Consider the following 19,741-nt stretch of genomic DNA (forward strand, 5'->3'; position numbering starts at 1 on the left):
GGCGGAGTCCATTTTCGTACCTTGGCAAACTGTCGAACATCTTGCGGGCGTCGAAGAAGGAGACGGCCGGCGAGGGGAGACGCGGCGCCCACAGACCAGCTAGCTGCCCTGCCGGCGTCCGACGAGCGTGCCGGTCGTATGTAGCGGGGGCGGCGAGGCGTCTTCTTGGTCGCGGGCGGCTGTGCGGTGGGGGAAGCGGCGGCGGGAACTAGTTTGCTCCCCGGCGGCGGCGGGCGACTGGGGGCAGGAGCGGCGTTGCTGGGCGGATGTGGAGGCGGCGGCAGCTGGAAGAGTCGCCGCAAAAATGGGTGGCGGCGTCGGTGACGGGGGAGGCGGAGGGCGAGGGTTGCTTGTTGGCCGGAGGAGGAAGGCCAATGTGCCATAGACCAGCGGGCCCGGGGACAGGAGTAGGCGACCGCGCGCGCGTCTGTCGCGTGTCCGCACCGACGCAAATTAGGCTCAAAAATGAGTCGGGAATGGGTCGCCCACGGACGAAAAACGGACACGCGTCCGTTTGGGTCGGCGCGTTGGGCCGCCTTTTCTGTCCGCGCCGACCCAAATGGACGGCCGCGGACGAAATGGGTCGCCCCGTTGGAGTTGCTCTAACATACGGACACGGGAACGCGCGTCATCGGTGATCTAGTAGTGTATATTGTTAGGCTGGAGAGCATGATACTCCCTGGCAAATGGGCCCTGCTTGGCAGCCAGCCCAAATCCAAGCCGATGGAAGCCAGTGGACTGCAGCCACAGGAACCACCCACCTCACCGTCTTCCGTCTGGAACGGACCCGGCCCCGCCCGGCAGCCGCACCAAAACCCTAGGACGGGACGGGCACGGCCGCGCCTCCCTCCACCCCAGCCTAGCCCACAGTCCACCGCAGAGCCCAAAACCCTAACCCCCCACCCCACCTCCCAACTATTAAAGCCTCCGCCCCAAGAAATCCGGCGCACGCTCGCCCCTCTATCCCGTCATCTCTTTCCTCCCCCCCTCGGCGCAGCAACAGAGGTACGGTACGGCCTGCTCCCTCCCCTCCCCCCCGCTCCGCCCCGCCCCGCCTAGGGTTCCGGGTCTGGAGCCCAGATTTGGCCGCTTCCGCGCCCACACACCGCGCCTCACCCGTTTGCTTCGCCGGTTTCCGTGCAGAGATGGCGGCGGTGGCGACGACGACGGCGGTCCACGGGAGCCAGGCGGCCGGCGCGCTGGCCGTCGCCGCGCAGAGGCTGCTGCTTCTCCTCGCTCTCGTGGTGAGCCTCCGGCGCCCCTCTCCACTATTTACTACCTCCGCCTTGTTATTTTGCCTGCGCGTGCTGCATCCCTTGTTATTCCGTTTGTTGTTGCGAGTTGCTGCCAGATTGGTTCGTTGACCGTGATTCTAGCGCTGGTAGGTTGAATTTTCCTTGTTCGTTAGGCCAAGGCATGGTGTGGTTTGCGTCCCTGAGGGTTTGACCCAAGGAATCCGGCTGGTTTGGCCCCTGGATCTGGAGGCGTATGCACTTCCGTAATGTTTAGGCAATTTTGACCTCGGTATCCTGCTAAACAGTGCTTGTTTAGTTCCCTCGGTTGGTTTCTGCGGGTAGATCTAGGCAGATCTGGGTGGCTGCATCAGGGGAAGTACGGTTGCAAGTGCAAACCTAGGCCGGTACATTGTGCCAACCAGAGAAAAATATCTGGCTGCATTGCATCAGGGCAGGTTTGATGATTCCAAGCATCCACTCTGCCAAGCAGAGAAAATTGTTATTGTCGGGTTTTGCCAGTTGTAGAGCACGATGATTACCAAAACTACTTTCGGCGCTTGGACTCCACCTGTGTCCCATCATGGAGTGCATTTTTTTGTTTCCGAGTGTCATTCGGACTCGGGGCGTGGGTTTGTTATCGCGCCCTGTTTGGTTAGAGCAGTAAATGCTGCTGCAAACAAGGTTTAGGCAGGTGAATGGATAACGGCTACCGTTACAGTGGTAGTTTCCTAGCAATTGTCGCGTGTGATTGGCCATACGTCCACTATATAAGAAAATGGTTAGGTTATCAGTTATGTTTTTGGTAGTGTTTTACTAATTTCCAATAAAATTGTTGTGATTGTGTTTGCTGTTAGGAATTAGCTCTTACGGAAGCCCTTGAATTAATTTAATGAAAAAAATATGTACTGTGGCTGTCGAATGAGTGTCGTTCTTGCGGAAAGCCTAGGCAGGTTTTTTTGTGATGTTAATGGAAACCCCCAAACTGGTTTTATTGAAAATCCCTGTACTGTGACTGGAATTGAATGTCATCTCTTATGTCAATAATAAATAAAATTGTAGTGCCGTGGTTATTCTGTATACCAAGGGATTGCTTACTGATCTTGCATTTATTCCTGCTCATGGTTGAATAAGCTTTGTATATGCATTTATTTGTATCATCAAATTGTTTGATAACCTTATTTCTTATTACTACCTATCTTCCTGTGCTGATGTGACTTGAATCATGTTTAGATTGAAGCTGTAAACAATGGAGCAGATATCTTCACTGAAGACCAGCAAGAAATTATCAAGTAAATCCATTACCCTATTCTGCATATGACTTCCACTGCGATGTATAGTTTTCTGTTGCTGACTCGTTTTTGCAATGCTGAAGGCAATTTGGCAGAATCAAATCCGAGACTGTTCCTGAGAACAAGGATGCAGGGTCTGATGACGATGATGACGATGATGAAGATGAGGATGATGAAACTGGTGATGCTGATGATGATGATGCCGATGCTGGAGAGGACTTCTCGGGTGAAGAAGGCGAGGACGATGACGAGGATGATGACCCTGAGGCGAACGGCGACGACGCTGGCGCGGGGAGCGATGATGATGATGGTGACGACGACGATGATGATGGTGAAGACGGCGAGGACGACGATGATGATGACGAGGATGAGGATGAGGAGGACGAGGAAGATGAGGACCAGCCACCGGCCAAGAAGAAGAAATGATCTGCCTTCCTGCTGTCAGTGTTTCAGTCCGTTAGTTTATCTGCTGTCTAGATGTTGATTGAGCGGGTCTGGTACACACCGACCTATGTAGCTTCTGTGTCTTGGTGGTTTGGTGTCTCATAGGGTAGAACATTGAACTTCTAATGTTGTTTCCTGCGTTGTGCAAGTAGTCTTAACATTTCGGTGTTGATGTGCTGTGTTTATTGGAGCTGTGATACCATTCAATCTAATTCTTGTTACTCCATGTTGTCACATGTTCTTTGAATGGCTTTTGGTTTTACTGTATGAAATCCAAATTATTTTATGCTTTTGGTGACTGCTATTTGAATGTTAGGATTTGAATAACCTGGAAGGAAAAGGCACTTCAAATCTAATAGAAGAACCGAAGAAGCATTCGAGAAACCCATCTTTGCACGGATGTTGAATGATAATCAGTGTTTCAGGATGGGACAACACAGCTCCCAGCAATGGAAAACAGTGACAGGCACTTCCATTCCAAAATTGTGCCACAACATACTCCACTTAACATACATCCACTGCAGAAATGGCCTATACAATATAACAATATACAGAGATCTCTACCGTATATGGATGCCCATGCGGCATGTACATACACTGTCTACTTGTTCCTACCAGTCTATCCAGTGCCCAGGAGCTCCAAATTTGCTGGGCAGGGTGAGCTAAACTCCCAACGGATTTTCCTTCTGAATGGTCCTTTGACTACTGATTACTCTCTGCTAACGACTCCGATGCCAACTTGTTGAAATCCTGGGGCTCGCTGCTGGCAAATGTCAACCAGACGGCAGTGCCTGTTAAGTAGAAGAAGATCGAAGGAGCAAAGAGCGACATCTGCACATATACAAAAGACGATAATGAGTTGTTGGAATGATACGTGATAGAAAATACAGGTCAAGGAGATGGATCAGATTTGTGGTGTTGGCAAGCATACACTCCAAGAATGAGTTGTGTCGACAAGATAGCCGACTAGCGCGACACCAACGATTCCAGGCACGGCCCCTACGGTGTTTGTGATTCCCTGGAATGCAAAGGCAGTGAGTCAACAACTACCAATATAAGAAATCGCCTTTTCTTTTGCCAACTCTGCTTCCCCTTTCCACCAGAGCTTCTCCACCGTTTGAATTATAGACTCAAAGAGATTGGCACTGAAACTACCAAAAGTGAAAACTCTAGGATGCGTTTAGACAAGGGATATTCCTCTGGAAATGTTTAGCATTTATTAGCATCAGATAAATCTGAAGGGTTTTGATTCCGAATCCCTGTCCAGGGTTTGATATAGTAACAAAATTACAACCAAATATCTGGTCTAAACAAAGGGGGAAAGAGAGCAAGGAATTTTGTTTTCTTTTTACCATCCCATTTTTACAAGACAAACACAGAAAAATCCTAGAGGGTTTTAATACCAAATATAAGTTGCATGCCTTACCAGGAGAATGCTTGCATATTCACGTGATATATCTTGATGGGTGCAATAAAGACCTGTTTGTAAGCAAAAACATTAAGATTTTGGACCTTGGAAACATGGCAGGAATAAGAATGGATGCAAGCTTAGCACAATTACCTGATAATGCAAAGTTGGAGAGTGATATACCACCCGTAAGGAAAGCAACAACTACCCAGGGAGGGAGTCCAAGATCGACAGAGGAAAGCATCATAAAAGCTGCAGGTGACAGAAACGCAATTGCTTGACATATTTTCCGTACCTACAAAGGAAATTAATCAACTCAGACTCAACTTTTTCATTATCCTGTAAAAAGGCCTTATTTACACAAGAAAACTGGACATCTCATGGCAATTTGCAGTGATGATTTTTAAATATTCCAACCTTTACAAATGAACTCTAGGAGCAATCAGATTTTTATTTATTCCTTTTTCATCTTCAAGGAAATGATTTACCTTTGTGGTGTCAACTCCACTTGATATCAAGTTGTCTGCAAAAGGTGCTGCAATAGATGTAATAACCATCGAGCCCAAAGGAGGAAGAATTGACACCTACAACAAATACCAAATATGGGACTTCATAAGATACTGGAGCAGTAGTCGTAAATGAAAAACAAGGACATGACATGATCACATAGTAAGAACGAGGAGGGATATGATGCTTTCACTACAAGGGTGTTCCTGTAATTATAAGAAATGAAAGCATGTACATACCCATGCAGCGTCTGTCAAGTTCAAGTTTAGCTCCTCACTGCATAAGAATTGAACAGGAATATATCACAAAAAAAGCAAGGACATTGTTACAAATATTTAACATAATGTGCTGAACAGCAGAAAGAAGATTGGATTCCTCCAAACATTTTGCTGGACTTCTAAAGCATTATTAAATTCACGTATCACAACAAATGTAACTATGATACGAAAGCAGCTATGCAATACAGCGCCCCGTAAATCTATAATGTCCAGTCTCAACTTGAGCACAAGTTTCAGAAAATTTATATTGAAAAATCTCCTGTTTTATTTGGTTCTATCTTTGTTGAAGTCAACCCACTTTCAGAAAACTGAACCGAACGAGTAGGAAAAGTGTGCACGTGCAAGAAAGTTGTTCATATAGGGTGTTAACACATTGAAAAGTTAGTGAATGAAATCCTAGCAATTCAATCTCAATAGTAGAACCAAAATGTTGAATAGTAAAAGAAATAGGTGTATTCAACTCACTAGGGACAGTTCATGAAAACAAGACAGTTAGTTAATCGAAAGGGGATACATTGAGTGAAAAATGACAAGACAAATATGGAAAGTGCCAAACCTAAAGAATGTTGGAAGCCAAGACAAGCAAGTATAGTGGCCCCAGCTTCCACAAAAGTGAGTGTATATCATTGCCCACACTGCCTTGCTTTTAAAGAATTCCCCCCAAGGCACATCCTACAACACAAAGGATAAAACTTGCTATATCAGTAATGTTTGTGAATCAAGCACCTACACTATTTTATACATAATAATGCATCACTCCCACCAACAGGGCACCTTATTTTATTGGGGGTTATAAACTACATCTACAGCTAAGTGAAACAGGTCAGAGCACTCGTGCTGAACTGTCGCTTGATGGGGGAAAGCCCTACATGTACTGTATACAACTTTCAAATAGGGAGGGGCTCAGTGGTATGCCTTTAATGTCATGCAAGTTAACAAAAACATAGTTATGTGCTATAGTTAGACCAAGATGGCCATGTGATACATGTGAAAAATTCCTTATCTGGAAGGCACAGTTTTCGTTGGTTTGTTGGCTTATCGTTATTACAAAATGATGTCTTCCAAGTACAGTGGGCATCTTTCTGCAACCCCACTGAAGTCTATAGCAGCATTTATATTTTGCAGTCTCACCACACAGCAGCAACAGACTAGCAGAACAGTCTATTGGCTATTCTGCGCATATAGTAAACAAAACTAAGAATGGCATGTAAACAAAGAGATTAAAATAAATTTTCATTCGAGCAAATTAAATTGCAGAAGCTAGCACAAAATCTACACCAACGATAGTTTCGATTATATTGCACATACTAACTACTTGAGAGGATTCTCGAGTCTTCACACTTTTACAACACCAAACAGTTCAGACAAATTCACAATTTGAAACACTCTAGCAACCAACATATTTCTTGCCAATGAACTGAAAAGTTTCTCAGATCATTTGATGTAATTTGGTGTACCCCACGAACTAAAAAGGCTATCACATTAGTTGATGTATCTTGATTCTGGAACTTTTTCATCGATCTCACAACTTTGTAACACTTTTAACTTGATTCATGTCTTCTATGTTCTAACAAAGAAGTTAAGTGACATGCCAATAGCTACTTTGCAACTGGTGGAAAAAACTCAGTGAATCTGTCAGCTCTCAAACCTTTAGCGAGTCTGTCATCTCTTCAAGTGATGAGGCCGATGACTTTGAAGGCACAGATGATGAGACATGACCATTAGATCCAGCAGAACTATTTTCAAGATCTGTAAAGTAGATGATATTTTCAGGTATTGTAGTTGAAATTTTGTACTTATTGCGCAGAAATAGTAGGATCGTAATGAACAAATATTTTTAGCAAACAGGTACAGCTAAGCTCAAAGAATACTTAATACTAAACATATTGACTGCTATTTTGTAATAGTATCAATAAATCTAGTGCAAACCACACTCAAAACATAATCATGCAAACATATTGGTTAGTACATCAAATCAATTTGGAACTACCAAATTTGAGGTAGTCCTCAATGTATCTGCTGCACAACTGAAATTTCTCATATTTAAAACTGATTAGTGCTAGATTGAAAGGATGATTTTCTGACATAAATCTGTGTCAGCATCACATTGATCTCCCTTTTCTCTCTTCCAAGTTTAACAGTTGTTACTTAATAGACTACATGGGTGACTCTTTGCTTCTCTCTTTTTTTGGGGAAAATTTTCAAGTTACCTTGATGCTCAAGCAGTCAGATGCGCACATATAGGATTTGCCACGATACGTAAACTTGGGTCGGGCATGGCACTTATGTTAGATCAAACTTGACATAGAGGTTACGAAGACCAGATTGTACAATCATGATCACAAGATCAAACCAAACCGACAACCTGGCTATACAAGGTTGCCGAATATTCTACAGTTCATATACGATCACACAAACCAAGATGGTTTGGGTAATTACATCAAGCTATGATTTTTCACTAGATATATCATATCTGCTTATGAAAAAAAAAACACAATGATATCATTAAGGCCACAATATGATTCCTTCAGCTAAACTAGCATGCCACAATTCATTTTCTTCTATAAACTCATACAAACGGAGTATATTGAAAAGGAGATATGATTAGAAGTAACATTCATTGCAAGTTTCAATGGACAGTTTCTATCATGGTTGTTAAGACTTGTAAAAATAGATGTGCACTTACTTAATATGTCTTCATTGTCACCTGGCTGTAGTTCTTGTACAGATTCAAACACTAGACACCTGTGGACATAAAAGAAGATGAAGCTAAACCAGAAGAAATATTCAATTATGTGCTGCTAAGAAGTTTTTTGCTTACCATATAATTCCAAGAAGACCAAATATGTAAAAGACAGATTCCCAGCCAAGGTTCTGAATGATGGGAGGGGCGAACAGAAGTCTGTAATATTATCATAGACCAGGAGTTAACTATCTCATACCATTGTCAATTAAGTTGTGTAATCATAATGTCATACAGTCAAAATGCAATGCAATGTTGTTTTAGAACCAAGCAAAAAAGTTACATCAGGTTACAAAGGTCTGATAATCTATCAGGATTTCTGTAAAGATGAAAGTTTCTGCTTAGACCCAAAAACTTTTACGTGCATCCGAATATATGTAGAAAATACTGCAAAACACTTACCCTAAGACACTTCCAAAGGCTAAACCACCAAAAACAACAGAAACCGCTCTTGATCTTTCTTGAAGAGGAATGGTCCTGCATGTGCAGCCATAGCAGTTAAATATGCAATAATAATGTATGAGAATGATGCTTCTCAAGTTTAATGTGTTTATTCTATGTTCTTCCAGAGAGCAGCAATAACTCTACTACCCTCTATTATGTTCAATAGAATTAAGATCCCAGCAGGGAGATAAGGTAGTTTTCTATTGGATTTCCTTTAAGCATAACAAGTAATAAATAGTTCTCTTTTCTTTCATAAACGTGTCAACAGAGAAGCTACATCATATCCACACCAATGGCAACTGAACCATTGAGAAAGTTATGCAATATAATCGTCATAAAAAATCCAGAATAAGACGTACATCAATCTTTTGTGTATTTCAATAAAAGAACGTGAATAGCTACCACCTGCGATTTAGCACAGGTAGCTAAAAAAGAATCCATCTAAACATCAAATATCCACAAAAACAATGCAAATACACTAGTTAGCTAGCGAAGAGTGTATAGTCACGAGATTCACCATCATCGATACAGGGTATTTCTAATAAATATCTCTACAACTACATGAGAACCCTGACATTCCTGCTTAAAATTTTAGGAAGCAGCCTAAAATTCACATGAAGGAGATGTAAATGGTAGCCTGCGTCCAAGGAGAAGGTATTTTAGGCTTACCGTGCAATTAAATCTGTAGCTGCTGATGGTGAGACTCCTTCTCCAATGCCTACCTAGCATAGCAACAAAGTTAAAATGAATAAATACAAGGATAATATTTAGATAGTAAATTATTACTAGGAACACTCCCACTGTACTGACATGAAGATGTCATAAAGAAACTAAGTATTGTCATCGCATGGGAATGCTCTAAAAACCAAAGTTGACATGCAGGTATTGCAATAATGCATAGGGTGCTTTATATGGTAAGATGAAGGGACACTTATTTGCACCAAAACACATTTTTATACATAAATATGATACACCTGCCACCTGGAGATGTGCATATAAAATAATATAGCAATCATCATCTTAACGAAATGTTTTTATAGGTAATCCAATCTATGCTAATTTATGCTCAGAATACACAGAAACGTTAACCCAAATAATAACAGCCATCACTCTCGGATGAAAGTATGCGTTGTAAGGGTATGTGTTCCTAATACAAAAATGAAAACAATGTACAAAACATGGTAAAAAAAGCACAAAAGAAGTTAAGTGTACCGGATCATATGTGAACAAGAAGTTTCTAGAGGCTAACTAATGAGTAGAGGTATACCAGAATCCTTGATAGCACAAGTCCTGGCATGAATCCTGCTACAACAGGAATAACAGCTGTGGCCAAAGACCACACAAGAACACCGGCCTTAAGCACTGTCCTGCAATTAGCATATGAGAAAAGCAATTATTGCAATATGAAAATAAATAAATGAATAATATGCATTATATGAGAAATATAAGATGAGAAAAAGCATATGATCAAATTATAAGAAATCAAATTATAAGAGATGGCCTTTGAGTTATGCAAGAAGCGCCTGCTAAACAAGTTACATGCTTGTTTCTTAATTCATCTATTGTTGGTTTACGCCTATGAATTTTTGTGGCTAAGAATTTAACAGAGTCAAGCTAGACTGATAACATAAAAATATGCAACCGGAAAAGAGGAAAAATAACATTATAAAGCCAGGTAGAACTCACAAACCATATTATACTCCCTCCTATCCATAATAAGTGTCGTAGGTTTGAACTAACCTTAGTTCAAAACTGCGACACTTATTTTGGATTGGAGGGAGTAGCATTTAGCACATCATACTTCTCTTTTGCATTTTTCCTTACCTACTACACTTAGTCTAAAGATTCTTCCGATGGTACGGACAGATGGTTTTAGTTAGATAGCATAGGTGAAGAAGAAACAACTGTCATCATGACATTTAACTTTTATTTGGGACAATGCCATATTAGAGTCAGCAGCAGTCAATAACTATACCTATGATGCAAAAAATCATTGTGTATGCAAAATCAAAGATAACATTGTATTTGTATTTATAAAATGTACAGGAGGCTTTTTGTTACCCCAAACAAACCTTCCACCAATCAATTTTGCCAGCCAGCCCCCAGGTAGTTGACTCAAAGCATAGCCCCAAAAGAATGATGATTGAACTAGGCCAGCAGTCGATGAGCTCCAACCATACTGATGTGACATTGGAATAATCGCAACACTCAAGTTAACCTGAAAAGGTAGACTAGTTGCATTTAGCAGAAATTCCAGAGGAAGCAAAAACTGAACTGCCTAGATAAGCTACACATAGAAGTAATTAGCTACGCTAAGTGAAGAAGCACATATCAAGACCACATTAACAACCTCGAGCAAGTTAGATGCTAAGTGAAGAAACACTTTGGTTGACGTCAACAACGACAAAAAATACGTGGAGTATGGATGCAGACGGATGCCAGAACGGATACCGCACAACTTGACAGATACTCAATGTTTGGTATGGAATTAACCGTTAAGCAAAATCATAAGAGGAAAATCCCAACCGGTAGGCTTGAACTGAAGTTTCTCACAGTTACGCCCTCTCAGGGTCGTACATGCGGCTAGAGGAAAACCGAAAGAAGACGCCACCCCAAGCATCAAAACTGGTTCGGCGTGGCAGATGTGTGGTGGTAAATGGTAACCACTTGCTTTGATCATGAGCAAATCGGTATTAGCATTCTCCCAAATGCGACGCGTGCATTTCTGTCGACGCTTTGACGCAACAATGGTGTTTGATTCAGTCTAGATTGCCGACCTGCGCCCCAGTTTTAAGCCATGCTTTGTTTTTCCCCCATGTTGAGTTTCTCCGATTTGCTCTCGCGGACCACCGCACGGCGTGTCATTAGCACCGTCCGTGCTACTGGATAGAGGCTAATTAAGCAGTAGTGGCAGTAAGAAATGCAACGAGAGAGAGCAAACCTTGTCCATGTTGCAGATGACGAAGGCGAGGGAGGTGGCGCCGATGAGCCTGTAGCGCTCGGGCAGCCCCTCCCAGGGCGGCCACCGCAGCTCCAGCGCCCCGTCCACCGCCTCCTCCTCAAACTCCTCCGCGTGCGCATCCCCTCCTCCCTTCCTCTCCGCCGCCACCTCCGGGACCACGGAGCGCTTCTCCACGGCGCCCGCGGGCCCTCCCCCGCCCCCGCCCCCGCCGTCCCTGGAGGAGAACCGCCTCACGGCCCCGCGGCGCCGGTGCGGGAGGACAAGCAGATGCGGAGCGCGCGGCGGGAGCATGCGGCGGCGGGGCCCGGCGTGGGGGAGGAGGCAGAGCTCGGGCTGCAGCGCGGAGGAGGCCGCCATCGCCATGGCCGCTTCGCTCGGGGTTCGCGAGCTAGACGTGGTGCTGCAGTGGAGTTTGAAATTTCTCGGTGGGGTTTTTGGAGAGGAGGGGAGGAGTACACGCGGCGAGGTGCGGAACGAGCGGCCATGGGCAGCGGAGCAAGCGTGTCGCATGCCACTGCTCCGCGGCGGGGAGGGGACGGCGACGAGCGTGTGGCTGGGGTCGGCCCTCAGCCACTGACCCACGGGGCCCGCATGTCGGCCAGGCCACGTGGGAATCGTTGCCACTCATTGTTTCTGGCAGCCGGATGCTAACCACGTCAATGGCAACTGACTGGAACATATAATTTCTGGCTCGTTTAAATAAAACAAGTACGTATGTATAAAAACAATAGGCTACCAGCAAAAAAAATGCTCAGCTATATGTCAAGAATGTCTGGCGAGAACAAGACATGTGGGTGAAAGAAAAAAATCATCAAAATCTCTACATTTCATTTCATTTATACTTAATAAAAACTCTACAGGAGCTTCCAAGGAGAGTGCGCAGCTCTTTTTTTTTTCATGTATGTATAATCCAGTTGATTCGTTAAATATTTGCTGGCTTCCAGTCATAGATCCCTGGAAAACACTGCAACTCCTCAAAACTGTCCAAGACACCCCTGAGCCCGTGGTGTGTGGTGCCGATCATGTACTGCTGGTGACCACCGCTTGCTGGGAGGACGGCACGGACGGCCTCCAGGCGGTGCCGTCGGGGCCGTCCATGAGGGCGATGCCGAGGGCCGCCAGCTCATCCCGGATCTCGTCCGACCGACCGAACTGCTTCGCCTTCCTCGCGGCGGTCCGCTCCTCGATCTTCTGCAGCACCTGCTCCTCGGTGACGCACGCCCTCCGCAGCGCCTTCTCCCGCAGCTGCTGCAGAGCCTGGGACACAACAGCACAAGGTCGTCATTGTCGGTAGAGCATCAACACTAGAATGCACAGCATGGAAAAACATTTGTGTTCTTCACCCGAAGAACCAAGCATCACAACAGTGGCTGGCCGCCAATCTGCTGGTTTCAGTTTACACAACACGGCGCTCACCTCATGGTAGCTCGAGGGCATCAGCCCCAGGACAGAAAGCACCATTCTCACTTTCTCTTCCAAGACCGCAAGCGATTCCAGCCGTTTCTCCTGCTTCTTTCCCTGACCAAACACAACGCCAGAGGAAAGAAAGTCAAGGCGGCTAGTACTTCTACCTTTGTCTAACAGCGGCGCAACTCAGACACTACCTGAGTAGAGTAGTGAATCTGAAATGTACCTCCGCAAGTTTATTATCACTGGCTTTACCTTACGAGTATGCAGCAAATCATTCATAACTTTCAACGGCTCGGAAATAGCAGCCAGCGCCACCGAAGTGTGAAGATCGTCAGACATTGACGTCTCAAAATCCCCGTGAAGCTTCTCGACGCAATGCGTGGTAGTAAAAGGTAGTGAACCTCCACTACTGCTTTGGTCCTGCTGGGTGCTTTCTTCACAATCGCGCAATGTCTGTATGTAGGAAATGATTCAGCATAAGGCCATGAAGTAGAAGTAATGGCATTTAAAATGTCGCCTGATGAAATAACAAGAATGCTGAAATGTAACTTTCAGTGCCAACACAAGTTGAGAGTTCCGACTAGTCAGGCACGAGGAGCAATTTCATAGCCGTTGCAGGCTGTAAACTAACTGACTTCAGCCAGAGACACAGCGACTACTACCGTACTCCCATGGATTCTAAAACAACACTGTCGAGTGACACCATGTGGAAGAACAAGACCATGGCTGAAATAATAACTCTAAATTTTGGGCTGATCTGTCGGCACTTCTAAACAGGCAGGATAAAATCAGGGCGCTCAAAAAATATATTAAAAAAATCAGTTTAGGAAAAAAAACAGTTCTTCACATTAAGCCAGACTAGGCCACAAAAGGCTCAGATTAAAATTTCTGACCGGGATAACAACATCCAGGGACAATCTCATAAGCTAGTCAAGGTTGAGCATTGATTATTCAGTTACTGAAAGTTGTACAGCAGAATAGCACTGAAACCATGCTACAAGTCCGTTTCAAGAAGATGCGACAAAAAGCATCGTGTATCTATACCAATATAAAAAGACCCAAAGGGGTAGATCCAACTGATCTCGGCCATCGAACTAAGTCAATCCAACGACCTAGACTGCTCCAATGGTGAGCGTTAAACGTGTTTAACGTGCAATTAATATATACCAAATATTGCACCAATCACACGATTAACACACGAATGATTGCATTCCTAATATTCACGTGTAATTAATATATTGCCTAAATATTAACGTGCGTTGCACGTGCGCCTCTACTAGTCAAAATAATATGTGAAATCACTAAATTTACTTGTAGATACACAAGTACATTGGCATAGGAATAAAGTGCCTTTTTTGCGCACGCCATTTTAAGCTTCACTGGCTTTACTTTTCTAGGATGGTCATTTTTGGAGTATGAACACAGTTAAAAGAAAAGCCAAACTATGAAGGCCTGACATATTTGTCGGCTCCTGCATCCAAGGAAGTGATCTTCATATCCAACAGGCGCCTACAATTTACAAGCAAATTCATATAAATAGACTCAATGTTGTTTAAACTGGTTGCTGTTATTTGAACATTCTTGTAGCCACTACCCCAACGGCCACAGAGACCCACCACTTCGATTTCAAAACAATATGACATAGTATAGGCTAATAGCATATACAAACTGTTATTAAGCGTGTAAGCAGTTCATGTGAATATAGTAGCAACAGATAGCAACAGCGTGAAGCCATGAACATATAAAGATATAATATACCTGATAAGTGTAGTACAATCTATCCGATGCAACATTAAGCTGCTCTACTGTGTAGTTGATTGGGGACCTGTAGTGGGTACCAAGTAAGAACATCCTCAACGCAAGTGGGTGGTAAAGCTCTATGACCTGGAAAGGTTGGCAATCTTTGAGAAAGCAGGGGTATAGTTATTCAGAAAATAAAGTATTCATGTGATGAATTACCTTGCGTATAGTGATAAAGTTACCAAGCGATTTAGACATTTTCTGGCCATTTACATTGACAAAACCATTGTGCACCCAATAATTTATGCTGCTGTCACAACATGCGGCACGGCTTTGAGCGATTTCATTCTCATGATGTGGAAATATCAGGTCCTCCCCGCCACCATGAATGTCAAAAGAATTGCCCAAGTATTGTGCACTCATGGCACTGCATTCGATGTGCCATCCTGGCCTACCCGGGCCCCAAGGGCTATCCCACCATGGTTCCCCATCTTTTGCAGCCTACAGTTCACACAGAATCAACTAACTTAGTGCTGAACTAAATATCTATATCATCTCTTCACAGAGCAGACACAGAACAATCTACATATTAGAAATGGAAAAATGGGGCATCTATTACCTTCCATAAAGCAAAATCAGCTGGGTTTTTCTTTCTCTCGTCAACTGCAACCCTTTCACCAGCTCTATTATCATCTAGTTTTCGACCCGATAACTTCCCATATTCAGGAAAATTGTCAACAGAGAAATAGACATCCCCACTTACTACATATGCACAACCGTTATCGATAATCTGTTCCAAGAAAAATAGCATAAGAAAGGAAGTCAAACCAAAAAACAAGAACTCTATTATGACAACTTTTATACTCTGAAAATATGAGAATTGTAAGTGTCTGTAATTTATTTTGGATTTGTGTAAACATATTATATAGGTACTAGAACTCAGATCAACAGTAAGAGATACTAAACATCAATAATACAAAACATTGCTATTCATGTCCACAGCTGCATATACAGAATTATATCACATCCAACATTGCCATATACATTATACATGTGCAAAGAACTTAGTGCAATCTCAGGTTGTTTCTTTACATAAATGAAGAGGATGTGAGTATACTGAATGTAATGGCAAATTCTTAGGTTGCCATGGTAACAACCTACTTTGAAAATGGATGTCCTTTATACAAGAATTCTATTTTATAAGATAACCTGCTTAAAAATGAACCCTAAATGCATTGATCAACCCCATGAAAGCAGCACATTATAATGATAACAACCGAATGGTCTGGATAGATAAGAGTATGTCAACACAAGGATATTTCAACCAAATATGGGAGCAAATCCACTTAACAAGGCTATTGCAGAAAGCAGTATAAAAACAAAAGAAAATAACCACAACCAACTTCATATATATAAATAAAGTACTGCACATAAGACAGTAAAACACCAAAGAGTCACGCTACAAGTACAACTTACCTGTTTTATCATGGTTACAATCTGATCAATGTGATCTGAAACACGGGGCTCCACAGATGGTGGTAGACATTGAAGATGAGCCATGTCCGACAGGAAATCATCAGAGTATCTTTTGCTTAAGCTAAAAGGATCTTCCCCCAATTGGTTAGCTCTTGCAATTATCTACAGAATTCCAGAAGTGCAACTCAGGTTTCCTGTGCAGATGCAATCGGTGTTTAAATTTTCTTTCTAGTTTTCCAGGTAGACTAGCTTAATACAATTAGCAGCGAACTGAATGCAGTGGATATGAACTGAGCAAACTAAATTCAGGGATTAGTCTGAAGTGAACAGTTCATATGACATGAGCATTCCAAAGAAGATGGAGATGATGCAACTTTTTTCTGAACAGTTCATATTACTGAGCAAACTAAATTCAGGGATTAGTCTGCCTTCTCTATTTCAGGTCAGGTCATAATCATTTTTCTGGACAGTAAAGGTATAATTTACAACTTTCAAATGGAGATGATGCAAGAGAAGCTATAAATACAATAGTAGCATTTTTTGTTTTAAATTAGTTTAAAAACTAAGAAGTAAGAACCAAACATCGCTTGTAGGTATATGCAAACAAATTTAACCTGAAAATCACCTTGTCATCGATGTCAGTAAAGTTCCGAACATAGCATACTTCATAGTCCAAATAACGCAAGTACCTAAGATGGCCATAATCACATGTCAGGAGACCAAAGATAATCAGATGCAGTGCTTCCGATTGCCTACCTGGAAAAACGTACTTACGAAAACAAGAGAGGACCAAATGTTCACTGGTGACATTACATGCATGGTGTTTTAGAATGCCAGACTATCAGCGGGTGCGTAAGCCCATAGCCAAAATTTACTATGAGATGCATATTCAAGTTTAGTCGAATAACTGAATCATTATAGCACAGTTTACTATGGTGTTAATGTTAGAACTTCCTAAACTGAGCTGGGCATATCACAAAAATGGGTACTATTAAGTGTTGACTATCAAATGGACGAATTGCTTCTGGCCTCTCCATCTAGAGATACACAGAGATAAAATGGTCTATGAAATTCAAATATTAGGTATTAGAATTGCGTTTACAGTTGCAAAATCGTTTCTGATTTCCACCGTTTGACCCACACGAACAACTGGTACAAACACAGGACACGGCCAAGTGGACCAAAACTGCCACTGAATCAGCAGCCCCGAGCTTGAATGACTAGTGGACGGACGAACCTGAAGAGGACATCGAAGGCGACGTAGGCGCGGGCGTGGCCGATGTGACTGTCGTCGTAGGGCGTGACGCCGCAGACGTACATGCCGACCTCCCCGCCGGGCGCGCGGGGACGGAACGGCTCCCTTCTCCTCGACCTCGTGTTGTACAGGTGCATGTCCCGGGCCTTCTCCGGGGCCGCACCATTGGAGGAGGCGGCGGCGGAGCAGAAGAAGAGCTTGGCGGGGTGAGAAGGGAGGCGGCGGGGGCGAACGAGGGAGGGCAGTGCTAGGAGATCTCCGTGGCGCGGGAGGGCTCGGGAATGCGAGGAGAGGAGCAGCGGGAAGAGGCCGGTGGCGGCGCGCCTCGCCGCCGCCGCCGCCGCCGCCGCCATCATGGGTGGGTCGTGAAGGCCGCACGCGCAAGGGGCAGGATAGCGTTTTTCTGGATTTTTCGCTTTGCCCCCTGTAAAAACAGACCCCTTGTATCGCGCCAAACTGCAAATAACCGTCAGTTTACAATTTTACGTGAAAAAGCGATTCGAGCAGACATCTAAGACGCCCCCGGTCCTTAAATTCTTTTGAGAGGCGCGGTTAATTGCCTTCCCTTCACCCATGAAAACACAGATTCCCTTCGCTGCGCCGGTGCCCTTTATAGTGAAAAAACAGTTGATGAGAGGGACATTTCAGCCCGCGCGCCTCCCCCCTTCCAATTCCGCAGCTACCCGCCGCCGTCGCCGCCCGCCCACCGCCTTCAATTCCGACTATATCCGCCGGCGGAAACACACCACCGGGCCACTACTCCTCGTCGGAGATGCCGACAATCTCCGTGCCCAGCTCCGGAAGCATGGGCGGCAGAGCCTCCGGCTGCTCCGCTTCGGCCTTCTCCTCCTCTATCTTCGTACCGAGTTCGTCGAAGAGCCCGTCGGACACCGCCTACTCCTACCAAAGGAATTGCCGGTTGGCCTCCACGAAGGCCTCATCCTGGATGGACTCCAGGATGGCCTGCTGCTCCGCCATCTCCACGGCTTGGGCGACGGCGAAATCCGCCTCCACCTCCGCCATATTGAAGCCATGCTCCGGCAGCTTCGCCTCGTCCTCCTCCGGATCTGCCTCCTCCATCAGCTCCGACAGAGGCTCTCCCTCCTCCTCCTCCAACTACTACTCCTCGTCCTCCTCTGGCTCCGGCGAGTCCGGAAGCAACCCAGCAGCGATGCGGGCGGCGCACCTTGCCTGGATCTCCTCCGTGATCTGCCTGCGGCGCTCAGGCGTGAGCATAGCGTACGTGGTGATCAGCCGCCGGACTATGGCGATGGAAGAGTGGGGGAGAGGAGACGGATGGGCTCGGGTGGCGGCACATAGAGGGAGGAGGTGGATGGGCTAGGGTTGGAGGACGTCGGCCGGCTTAAATAGCCGGATTTGGCCTTGGGCAGCGAGTTAGAGCGGCGCCACACGACGTTTACACCCTAGTGACGGAGGAGGCGTCCGTCGGACCACCGGTTTTCCGGACAAGTTCGTGTGGGACCCCATCATCAATCCTACGTGGCAGACGCGCTTGGGCCCCATATCTGTCCCATATTTGACTGGATATGAGGGGTGCCGGTCAGTCCGGACGTTTGAGACCCGTTTGAGGGGGGGTCGTCCGGGTTGAAAAATCGTGATCGGTTAGTGACCGGACTGTTGGGGAACGAGTAATTTCAAAAAAATTCCTACGCACACACAAGATCATGGTGATGCACAACGAGAGGGGAAGAGTATCGTCCACGTACCCTCATAGACCGTAAGCGGAAGCGTTATGAGAACGCGGTTGATGTAGTCGTACGTCTTCACGATCCGACCGACCCAAGTACCGACGTACGGTACCTCCGAGTTCAGCACACGTTCAGCTCGATGACGTCCCACGAACTCCGATGCAGCAGAGCTTCACGGGAGAGTTCCGTCAGCACGACGGCGTGATGACGGTGATGGTGTTGCTACCGACGCAGGGCTCCGCCTAAGCACAACTACGATATGATCGAGGTGGATTATGGTGGAGGGGGCACCACACACGGCTAAGGGATCAATGATCAACTTGTGTCTCTAGAGGTGCCCCCTGCCCCCGTATATAAAGGAGCAAGTGGGAGGCCGGCCGACCCCTATAGGCGCGCCAAGAGGAGTCCTCCTCCTAGTAGGAGTAGAACTCCCCTCTTTCCTACTCCTACTAGGAGGGGGAAAGGAAGGGGGAGAGGGAGAAGGAAAGGGGGCGCCCCCCCCTCTCCTAGTCCAATTTGGACCAAAGGGGGAGGGGCGCGCGGCCTGCCCTAGGCCAGCCCTCTATCTCTCCACTAAGGCCCATAAGGCCCACTATTTCTTCCGAGGGGGTTCCGGTTGTTGGGGAACGTAGCAGAATTTTAAAATTTTCTACGCATCACCAAAATCAATCTATGGAGTCATCTAGCAACGAGGGAGAGGGGAGTGCATCTACATACCCTTGTAGATCGCGAGCGGAAGCGTTGAAGAGAACGGGGTTGATGGAGTCGTACTCGTCGTGATCCAAATCACCGATGACCTAGCGCCGAACGGACGGCACCTCCGCGTTCAACACACGTACGG

At 45.3% G+C, this 19,741-nt stretch overlaps 3 protein-coding genes and 1 pseudogene across 5 annotated transcripts; 1 reads left to right on the forward strand and 3 right to left on the reverse strand.

Moving 5' to 3' along the window:
* Nucleotides 1-848: 848 nt before the first annotated feature.
* LOC125510396 (uncharacterized) lies at nucleotides 849-3,194 on the forward strand. 2 transcript variants are annotated; one of them, XM_048675559.2, is made up of 4 exons: nucleotides 849-1,005; nucleotides 1,144-1,244; nucleotides 2,466-2,524; nucleotides 2,608-3,194. In XM_048675559.2, the coding sequence occupies exons 2-4, from the start codon at nucleotides 1,146-1,148 to the stop codon at nucleotides 2,948-2,950; spliced, it is 501 nt and encodes a 166-aa protein (XP_048531516.1). In that variant the 5' UTR covers nucleotides 849-1,005; nucleotides 1,144-1,145; the 3' UTR covers nucleotides 2,951-3,194. The 2 variants fall into 2 exon arrangements, with proteins under 2 accessions (XP_048531516.1, XP_048531517.1); XM_048675560.2 differs by having other exon boundaries at nucleotides 873-1,010.
* A 220-nt stretch (nucleotides 3,195-3,414) lies between these two features.
* On the reverse strand, nucleotides 3,415-11,832 carry PHT4;5 (phosphate transporter 4;5). The gene is made up of 15 exons (XM_048675556.2): nucleotides 11,290-11,832; nucleotides 10,421-10,566; nucleotides 9,616-9,715; nucleotides 9,018-9,070; nucleotides 8,307-8,381; nucleotides 7,983-8,063; nucleotides 7,848-7,906; nucleotides 6,810-6,910; nucleotides 5,718-5,833; nucleotides 5,123-5,159; nucleotides 4,865-4,960; nucleotides 4,530-4,671; nucleotides 4,395-4,447; nucleotides 3,900-3,986; nucleotides 3,415-3,799 (listed from the first exon to the last, which is right to left on the reverse strand). The coding sequence occupies exons 1-15, from the start codon at nucleotides 11,818-11,820 to the stop codon at nucleotides 3,671-3,673; spliced, it is 1,806 nt and encodes a 601-aa protein (XP_048531513.2). The 5' UTR covers nucleotides 11,821-11,832; the 3' UTR covers nucleotides 3,415-3,670.
* A 195-nt stretch (nucleotides 11,833-12,027) lies between these two features.
* Nucleotides 12,028-17,610, reverse strand: LOC125510395 (cysteine--tRNA ligase CPS1 homolog, chloroplastic/mitochondrial). 2 transcript variants are annotated; one of them, XM_048675557.2, is made up of 9 exons: nucleotides 17,174-17,610; nucleotides 16,562-16,625; nucleotides 15,937-16,098; nucleotides 15,080-15,250; nucleotides 14,680-14,961; nucleotides 14,479-14,604; nucleotides 12,973-13,173; nucleotides 12,727-12,828; nucleotides 12,028-12,567 (listed from the first exon to the last, which is right to left on the reverse strand). In XM_048675557.2, exons 1-9 carry the CDS (start codon nucleotides 17,545-17,547, stop codon nucleotides 12,331-12,333), a joined length of 1,719 nt encoding a protein of 572 aa, XP_048531514.1. In that variant the 5' UTR covers nucleotides 17,548-17,610; the 3' UTR covers nucleotides 12,028-12,330. The 2 variants fall into 2 exon arrangements, with proteins under 2 accessions (XP_048531514.1, XP_048531515.1); XM_048675558.2 differs by lacking the exon at nucleotides 17,174-17,610 and having other exon boundaries at nucleotides 15,937-16,130; nucleotides 16,562-16,618.
* A 337-nt stretch (nucleotides 17,611-17,947) lies between these two features.
* LOC147972653 (uncharacterized) lies at nucleotides 17,948-18,715 on the reverse strand (annotated as a pseudogene).
* Nucleotides 18,716-19,741: the final 1,026 nt, after the last annotated feature.

Source organism: Triticum urartu, chromosome 5A (assembly GCF_056163025.1).
Source record: "Triticum urartu cultivar PI428250 chromosome 5A, HENAU_Tu73, whole genome shotgun sequence".
Lineage (NCBI taxonomy): Eukaryota > Viridiplantae > Streptophyta > Magnoliopsida > Poales > Poaceae > Triticum > Triticum urartu.